This window comes from Malus sylvestris, chromosome 4, assembly GCF_916048215.2.
Source record: "Malus sylvestris chromosome 4, drMalSylv7.2, whole genome shotgun sequence".
Taxonomy (NCBI): Eukaryota; Viridiplantae; Streptophyta; class Magnoliopsida; order Rosales; family Rosaceae; genus Malus; species Malus sylvestris.
The window spans coordinates 30,860,211-30,870,405 of record NC_062263.1 but is presented as its reverse complement, the minus strand read 5'-3'; the positions used below and the strand labels follow the sequence as shown (position 1 = coordinate 30,870,405).

At 35.6% G+C, this 10,195-nt stretch overlaps 1 protein-coding gene across 1 annotated transcript; it reads right to left on the bottom strand.

The window, feature by feature from the left end:
- Window positions 1–1,677: 1,677 nt before the first annotated feature.
- On the bottom strand, window positions 1,678–6,307 carry LOC126618369 (phospholipase A(1) LCAT3-like). The gene is made up of 11 exons (XM_050286409.1): window positions 5,982–6,307; window positions 5,149–5,240; window positions 4,930–5,057; window positions 4,635–4,770; window positions 4,475–4,526; window positions 4,139–4,239; window positions 3,689–3,868; window positions 2,989–3,146; window positions 2,536–2,590; window positions 2,245–2,298; window positions 1,678–2,095 (listed from the first exon to the last, which is right to left on the bottom strand). The coding sequence occupies exons 1-11, from the start codon at window positions 6,202–6,204 to the stop codon at window positions 1,916–1,918; spliced, it is 1,359 nt and encodes a 452-aa protein (XP_050142366.1). The 5' UTR covers window positions 6,205–6,307; the 3' UTR covers window positions 1,678–1,915.
- Window positions 6,308–10,195: the final 3,888 nt, after the last annotated feature.

Below are 10,195 nucleotides of genomic sequence, written 5' to 3'. Positions count from 1 at the left end.
CGTAACAATTGATGTTAAATTGTGAAATAACAGAAAGTTCATAAAAAATCTTTTTAATCTTTCATCTTCTTTTGAATAATAAATATAATAAAACAAAGTAAGAAAAATAAAAAATTAAATTCTTTCAGCTTTCTTTGGATGTATTTCTTGAAGTTGAAGTTAGAATTTGGAAGCAACAACTAAAATAGATTTAAGTGTTGGTTGTCACTGATTGGTACTTCGGGCCCCGAGTTGATCTTCTTCCTTCCTTACCATGCGTAATTATATATGTGCCAATCAATTATTAATAACACTGGCTCCCTCTGCATTTATTAACTAGAAGGACATGCATGTATGCATGAACTCAAATTTATAAATCAAATTACTGCATTATATATAGCATGGATGGGATAATGGGGTCATGCGTTTGCGTGCGACTGAAGGTGGCTGTCTTCCACCTGTACCACTACCAACTCCTCCCCCCTCCTTCATTCCTGACCTGAGCATGTGTGTGTTATTAATATTAGGAGGACTAAAATTTTAAATTAAATTTATGAAATAAAAATGTGTTATTAATAGAAATTATAAACATTAATTGAAATTTAATTAATAATTTAATCATTAATACATATTATTTGGTCTCTCTCTCTCTCTATATATATATTATTTGGTTTCTCTCTCTCTCTCTATATATATATATGTATATATATCTCTCTCTCTCTCTCTCTCTCTCTCTCTCTATATATATATATATATATATATATATATATCTCTCTCTCTCTCTCTCTATATATATATATATATATATATATATATATATGAGATTCCAGCTTGTTGATTTGGGTAGGCAGAAACCTTTAAGGGAAGGGATTCCTATTTTTTTTATAAAAATGAGGATTAGTTGTAAGGTCCACATCACATCGAATTTTAACGATCCGAACTATCTATTTTTCAAGTTGCACCTCATATATCATCCTTACAAAATATTAACTAAATCAGAAATGTTTAAGACATCTAATGAGTTCAAAGAAATTAACGAATATTTTTTTATATAAAAAACAATGAAATTTGTTCTTAATAATTAAATAGGCAAATAGTTTCGGATTGAATTGAATTTTTGCAAGGATGATCTATGAATCAATACTTACAAAATAGACGGTTCGGATCGTTAAAGTTCGATGTGGAGGCTAAATGTATCCATCTTTGTGTTTCCCTAGCCCTAGCTATGATTTTATTCAATTCTATACATATATCTGTATAGTAATTCATATTCATTAAAAATTATTGCGGTTCTTCTACTACAAATTAAGTTCGCATGATGTTCTTCAAAAGTGTTTAGTTTAGCGTGTTTAATTATGGTTAAGTGTAATGTTATCTTGAGATTAGATTCTGGTTCACCCTCACATCAGCAAACTTGGCCCTTTTATAGCTTTAATTGATCATCTACTTGCCACTAGCTACCCGGGTAGAAGATTTGTATCTTTAATTTGGGCAGGCCTAGCAACTGCAATTTGCAAACTTGCAAGGGGGCCAAGATTTGTCAAGCATGGCCCATGGGGACTCGCTTTTTTCACCCGGCAACTATACCTTCACTTCACTTGGTTTCCGATTCCATGGTGCAAAGAGTATAAGATCGACAAAACGTGTTTTCCATGCCAAAATTCATTCATAGTATAAAAGTAAATGACAATCATGTGATTATTGTAGCGTATGTAAATGTGATTTAAATTTAATGTCACAATACCACCACTCGATTAACTATTCAAGGAAATTAACATGCATACCAACAATATTATACATACAATACTGAAATAACAAATAGCACTCAAAAGTCATAAATAAAGAATTCCGTACAATTTCAAGATGCTATCGTAGCGATATTATTTTTAAAATGGAATGTCCTTTCATTAAATTTCAAGCAGATCGAAAAAGGATTTCACACATTTGCATGCTTATTTGAAGAGGCGTCTGCAACTTTGGATATCTTAGAATGTCTGCTGACCTTCTGTTCGACTCCCAACCACCTTTGGATATGTTGAAAAACTGTTTTGTCCCGCAATAATTCCCGGTGCCTTGCAGCTATTGCTACTCTTTCCACTGCAGCAAATCCATCTGCCTGTTCAATAGTAATTAAGATAGAAAGTTCGATCAAATTCGCTCAAATTCAGAAACCACAATAATACTTCGCAAATAAAACCCAGCAGGAACTATTGAATAGAGCATATATATTAACACTAGGAACATATGAAAGGTCGGATAGCGCACCTTTGCTGACTCAGCCGGAACTGTTTCATCTCCATCCACATAAGAATACTGAGGCTGGAAAGAAAGAGATCGTGTAAATCACAGAGAGGACATAGGGCATAAAAGCATTAACATCCCAGGGGTGCATAATCTGTGTCAAAACTGGAAGCTACTATTAAAGACTACTTCAGCGATCAGAGATCAAAGGACATATGATCTAGGCTGTTTAAAAGTTAAAACTATGAACCGATGGGATACCTACACACATGACTTGGAGAAAATTCAGGGATTCACAAACAGTAAATAACTCACAATTGAATGGCATATTTCAGACAGGTCCTGTATTGGAGATGTCTCCGAACCGTAACTGCATTAGTAATATATATGTCAGATCACTACCAAATTAACAGTTACATAACTTGATAGGGAAATGATACAGCTTATGAAATAAACAGAATGATACGCCTACTGGATTGTATATTCATCAAACCATTTTGTTTTACAATGTCAAACCCTGAGAACTTCCATTTAAATTTGTTCTGCTAGTCAATTTCTATTAGTTCTTTATTTTATTTTGCAAAATTAGTTCGCATGTGTACTAAAATAATAAACATCTCTGTCTCAACTGAGCAACCAGTCATACCAAGGATTGCAAACCCTGTTCACATGTTTCCTGGTTTGATTTAAGTATCGGTCCAGCTGCTACTTATTTTGAATTTAAATTCCTTACGTATTCCTATTTCATAAAGTAGTTCTCTTACATACCAAACATCAAAAGGGGTGTCGAACGATGTGCCATAAATGTTATAGAAGCTGACGCTATCTGGTAGTTTAGCACTGTTCAAAACTTGGTGAGTCTCAGCAGCCCATCTGAGAATAGAATGGTTAAATGGCAAAGCTACCGTTTTGCCATCATAATTTAGCTGCAATGAAAGAGATTGACATAAGCTCAAGCTATTGATTAAGAGAGAAAGAAGTAATGGCGAGACATTCAGATATGTGCAGGGAGACAAAACTCGGACAACTACTGCAACCCGAAACAACTATTGTCCACTGGCATTGACAACATGATTAATGTGTTACTAGATAAAGTTGTCTATAGTGCTAGGCTGCTAGCATAGTGTATCCATCTTGAGCTCTGATAAGTATTGGATTTAATCATATTAGATGTATAATTGTTTTAACTCCGCCTATGTAATTTTACATTGCCGGTCCCAAGCCCGGATAAAGGAGGAGGGGGAGGGCATCAGGTAGTCGACAGCCGGCACTCCATGATCACGTCGAATCCTTATGAAAGATGTATAATTGTTTTCCTAAATACAGTACAACACCACACCAGAAAGCAAGATTTGCCCCAATGATTTAGGCACTTGACATAATACATAACTAAACAAGCCAAAATAACACAAGAAATTTTGAAGACTTTTCCCGAGTTTTGTAGAAAGAAAAATCAGAAAAGTGGTACCTCATTATGTTTCAATGCTTCTTCAAACAAAGGAATGCTTTCAATTGGGCCATAAGACTCCAAATCAACCAAAGTTTCCCCATCTGTAGAATTGTTCCTCCAAACCTGAATTTCTGGGCACCTTTTCCATTTAAATTTTGGATTTGCCAACATCTCATAGATTGACGGACACTCAACCAACTATATGTGAAAACAAACTTATTCAGGGTTAGTTCTTCCTAATAGCAACAGCTTATCGAATAAAAAAGGGTAAGAACTGAAAAATGTAGCCAAATACTTGTTATGGATGAAATGCTATAAAGAACAATAATATCTTTATTATTTTGATTGGCTGGACGGATATGCCCAACTTCCTAAAAAAGGAAAATAAGTATGCAAGTCAATTACATATTACAAGAACGACATTGAGCAATTCTTTATGGTGTTCAACTGTTTAATTCAATGTATTACCAGCTGGTGCATAGTCCACCTTGATACAAAAAAGTAACTTTCCAAGCCTTCAACAAACTGTAATCCAGTTAAGAGAGAATCATTGATGCATCCTGGTGCACCTGTAATTTGAATTGTATAATCAACAATCAGGGATGAAAGCATAAATATCACGATTTTTCAAATACTTTGACTCCCAGTCTAAGAAGACTAAATATTGGGATGTTGAGCAAAAGAGGCCGAAGGGGAATGCATAGTATGGTTTTCTAGCTACCTGAGAAGATTCAATGAACAGATTTCACTAAGTACCGCTGACATATGTCCAAATACGAAGACAATTGGCATAAAGGAAACTACCTTGAAAAGGGCAAGCTATGCAGATCCATTTACTCACGTACTTCGAAAATACCTGCCGATGAATGATTTGCCTCTAGTGAGAAGAGGAGTTTATATTTTCTGCATATATTCAATGAAAATTCATAAACTTCAACTAGTCACCAAGAGACACTATGCGCACATCATTATGGAGTGACATAAAACATGTGACTAGCAGTCCACCCATTGAATGCGAAATTATATTCACTTTTCTACCCCCAGAAGCCTTGTAAGCAGTTTCCAGTTTCACCTTAAGACCTTCCATTAACTTGTCAATTCTGCCAACATAATAACCACGGTGGTCAGATTATTGGAAACAAGGAACCCAATTGTCAGACATTGTTGTGATAGTTCAAACACCAGAAATGGTTGCTTGCATACAATTACTCTATAAAATTTAGCCACCAAAAAGAAGTAACCAGCTGAAAAGGAGTTACCTATTGCTTTGTCGAAAATCATATCCGTATCCAAACAAAGTGGTTCCCTTCTTATATCCACATCCGACAAGCATATCAATCATATCATGGAACTGGTATACCTCTTTCAAACGTATCAATTTGACAAACTGGAAACATGAAGAAATATAATATAAGCCCATAATTCAGTGATGTCATAACCAAACTATGAGAATCCATGGAGACAAGTATAATTCTAACCCAGGAAGGATCTAGAATATCAATTGCATACAGGCCGTAATCGTCATCTGGGACCACAATTTCAGTGTCTTTGTCTAGCGTTTCAGTATAACCTGGAAAGGCAAATGAGTCTAGTAAGAGGCTGATTCTACACAGAACTAGAACATCGAATAACAGATGCAAAATTGGAGATGAATTTGTGATTTCCCTAGACTAACATGTTTTAGGCGTCTTACACGATTCAAATGGTAGGAAACCAACCTGGTGGCCGTTGGATTTGATGCTTCATTCATGTTTATGGGTAGATCATACAAACTAATCTTGAAGGGAAATGATAGCTCTTGAAATAAAATTTTGACTTGGTTATAAATTTTGAATGAAATCGTAACATGATAGATGAAAGTTGAAACATGTTTTGCATATATCGAATTGATTCGAAAACATGTGAAGATATCTTAGCAATGAAATGGTAAATCTTAACACTGACTAAAAGTATCATGTTATGCATGGTCTCTTCCCAATCCCAGTAGAATCCAGCAAGCAAACAGTGACAGATGAGACGATTGAAAAAATTCCACACTTGTCTTTATCTTGTCTTTCTTTCCTGCATACATTTTGGTTTGGTTTCCCAATTGCCACCGACCCAAAACAAGGTTCTCAATTTCGAAAGAAAACAATAAAAAGACCAACACTTAGACTTGTCTGTCGGAGTCTCTCGCTTGTATAATCTTGCTCCAGAGCTAATTGCAATTGTGTGTGTTTGTGGATGGATGGATATATATACATACAATATTAATATCACGCAAGTATAAACAGGAGGGAGGAAGAGTGTATAGAAAGAGAGAGAAAGCAACCTGTTTGGGGATTGTAGATAGACCATAGCTTCTTCTTGAACTCCAAGTCAGCCAATAAGATCCGGACCCAGACCCGGGTGTCGAACCCCAACTTCCTCCTCTTGGAGTGCAGAATGGAGCCTCCTATGCCAGAAACCAGCAGCACCGGCTCCACCTCCGTGTCGGAGGAGGTGCGGTTCTCGTGTTCGAAGTCGAAACAGGGGCAGAAGCAGCGGCCTGTCATGGATATTGCTATGCCGTTGTTCTCTTCTCTTCTCGTCTCCACTGGTCTCTCCCACAACTACTACGTATGCAGAGTGAGTCAAAGTGACAAGTGAGAAAACGGCATCACATCCACATGTATGTATAATGTTTTTGTTTTTGTTTTTGTGTCGTCTCACACCATCTAATAACAATTGAATTTATAAATAAAAGTTTGTAAATTAAATGATAAATTATTAATAAAAAAATGAACACGTCTATTAACGTTTAAGAAATAATCTAATTGTCAATTTCTATATAATTTAAAATTATTGTTATTATTAATTTTTTTTGTCAAACGATAAATTAGATGTTATTATTATTTGTGTTTGGCTTGTTAATCACCTTGTGCGCATAATTTTTTATTTTTATGTTTTTAATATCAAAATTCTAGTGCAGAAACGAGGAATGGCTCCGTTATTGGGAATGAGCAAAAAAATTTCCTCAAAAGTGAATATTGTAGGATTTCCTTCTTATTGCATTTAATTTTAAAGAAAATTAATTAAAAGAGTTTGAAAACTTTGATTTTTAACAAAATAAAGGGTAAAGTGAATAGAACCAAGATTGATTTTTAGTGTAAAAATATAATTTTTCGTTAAAGTGAACAATACCAAGAGTTTTTTTGTTAAAGTTCTCTTTATTCTATGCTTTTATTAGGGGAAGTAGCTCATATTTTAACACTTTTCTTTTCCGTACAAGCCACTTTGAATTATCTCATGGATATTAATTTTAAAGCAACTGCTTGGAGGTTATGTTTTTAGATACTTTATTTTTACCCAACTCTTTTTTATTACTTAATTTTAAAGTGAAATAGTTTTTAAACTCATCTGTCCCCGCTCCCTCTCACCAACTGCCCTGGCTCTCCCTCTAATTAGTTTACTTTGTTGTTGTACCAAACCGTCCAAGCCAGTGCCACCGGCAATTCAATAGTTATCCATCGACGGATGAGTTTGGATAATGCGAGTGGTCCAACATACTTCAAGGCATCTAAGAAGCATATCCCAAACGAAAATCGCTTACTCACATTCTAGATTCTACCACTGTAAACCGTTAACTCCAAACACCAACACGGAAACACAAACCAGACGGATCCATAACCAAAACATCTAAACAAATCACTTAGGTCACACACACACATTAACCACAAATATCTCGGCATTTTAACATCTAATACCAACAACGTTATCATCATCATCCCGCCATAATAATCTTTTTAAGTTCAAACAAAAATAGATTCATTCCATTGCTGCATTCACTAGAATTTGCCCACCAGCTACTCCAAAATCCTTGTTCAAGGGTCCTGAACGTTCAGACCTACAAATCAGATGTACAAAAGAAATAATTAGTTTTAACCGTGGGTGAGCTTATAAAACAAAATAACAGATGGAAGTCCCCTGACTCAACACAAACTACTCTTCTCCAGGATGACATAGAATCCACCGTGCTCCACAACCGAAAAATAGAACAACAATGGCAACAACATAATAAAGAAGAGGGATTCATGCACATTAATTCACAATAAGAATAGACTAGTACGAGTTGCCCACTGTAATAAATTACACCAGTGATCACGAAAATTTATACCTGGAGGAAGAGATTGCTTCAACTTGTCGGCCTTCTCGGAATCAAACACACAAAGTGTGTAAAGGTACTTGGAGCACCGAACCTTGAACTTGACAGCATCCTTGGTCCTCTTGATTTTGACATTCCGGGCATCCTTCCTTCTTGCAGTTAGAAGGAAATCCTTGATCTCATGGATCTGCTTCGGCTGTTGGTGCACACACATATTATAAACTATAAACATCACAGATCATTATACATTCTAAAGTTTACATCTAAGTAAGGCATGTATGTTCACATGTTTCAACATCTATAATCCATTACTTGAACAGATTTATAACAGAACCAGATTCTTAGCGAGTAAATTACTTTTTAACATGATTATAAAATCTATACTGGTAGAAGGATACAAGAACAATGATGGGTGAAACACCAACAAAGAGGATTACAAAACACCGTCAGACGTTTCATATGAAAAGACCACATGTGTTTCATTTCAACCAACCTATGCAAAATTTACCACGAGATCGATACTAAAATGAAAGTCGCACTATTCTGTGACCTTGAAATAGTACCCTCTGGTTCAAATTTTAGAATAAAAATACTAACGGAATTTTAAAGCTACAGCAAACCAGAAGCATTGGGGAATATATAAGGCCGGGAGCATCAAAATCATGAAAGCAGTCAGAGTTCCTTTTCCAGAATCATAAGGATGAGAACCACTGTTTTTACGATGAGCTCCAAAACACGAAATAAACAAGAAAAACGAAGGAACAAACAAAAAATGAAACTAAATTCCAAAAACATTTGAAAATGGCTAATTTCCCGTTATTTTTAATTTGAATCGTATGTTCTCTTCTCACCACTCATATCGATCATGTCGTGAATAAATCAAACATTGAAATATACTCACTTAGAAGTGGTCAATTCTACATACTCAGATCAAATCAAACAAAGGATGATGCTGATGATGAAGATGATGCATAATCTATCTAACAGTCTATCTATCCACCCAACTAAATTGAGTATAAAGAAGAGATGAACACAATTCTTCCTTTGATAATTATATGATACTAGATACGCAAGACAGTAGATTTGGTATCAAATTCATAAAGCTCATCTTACAAATGAAAATGCAAATTCAGACAGCAAAACCACCAACTTCTAAGTGAGAAGGAAAATGCGCGCAGCAGTAAGAGTGGAAACGCACGTACCATTTTGCTCGTTGCTTGGTCGAGACCGGAGGCAGCGAGTTCTCTCTCAAAGTCCGAGGAGGCGGTGTACCAGATGAAACCCTAATTTAATTTTATAACTCTACTTACATTTTTGTTGCCGGTTTTGTCCTTGGGGCTTTGTTGTGTTGTGATGTCCAAAAAGGTTGATGGGTATATGGCTCTCAATCAATTATAAGCCCATGTTGCAATTTTGTAACTTATGTTGGGCTCAATCAAAGATTTCATCAGATCGGCTTGCAGAAGTCTAGCATTTTCTTTGGTGCAAATATGCCTTGCGATTTGGGTTCGGAGTTGGCAGGTATTCTGGGTATGCAGCAAGTTAATGACCCGGGCCTATACCTTGGAATCCATTCAAATTGGGGAAGGTTTAAACGCCATGCACTTTCATGAGATGGGTGCTGATACTTGGGTCGTGAGACCTCCATCTTTTTTTTGTTCATGTTCTCAACTACGACGGTCTACCTTGCGCTTCTTCTAGTTAGTCCTTCTTGGATTGTTGAGGGGTGACGCCTTGCACTCAGTGCAGCGTCTAGTTTTCTTGATCCACTCAATGATCTAGTTGTTGTTTGTATTATGTTATGTTCTCTGTTAGCCAAGTGTTTTTCAGCTTTTCTTATACTCAATTGGCTTTAGCCCTGGCAATGAATTTACCAGTTTCACAAAAAAAAAAAAAACTTTGTACTACACCAACAATTGAACTAGCTCTATTGAGCTCAAATGTTTTTAGCCTTCTTGTGAATTTGATTAAAATTAAACTCAAAATTTTCATCTCACATCAAAAAGGCTTAATATAGGAGTCTCAAATAGTGGGCTGCAACTATTAAACTCGCAACGATACAACAATAGTGTTATAGGAATCACACTCATAATTTGTGTATGTATAAGAGAATCAAATTCGAATAAACTGATGAAATGCTAAATTCTATAAGAATTCATTTAGTTTACAAGAATTCTCACTTTCTTCCTTGCAATTTATTATATAGCACTTTCGTCTTTGTAGTTTCATTCCGTAAACATCGTTGGTCCAGTCTTTCCGATATGAATTTTCAAAGAGAAAGAGGAAGAGGTGCACAAAAATGGATGGAAAACCAACTTATTAGACGGATTTGGACTAAAGCGTAATCAAAACGAAACTCCGAGGATGAAAATGTAAACAAACGAAGTCAAGACTCGTTATTG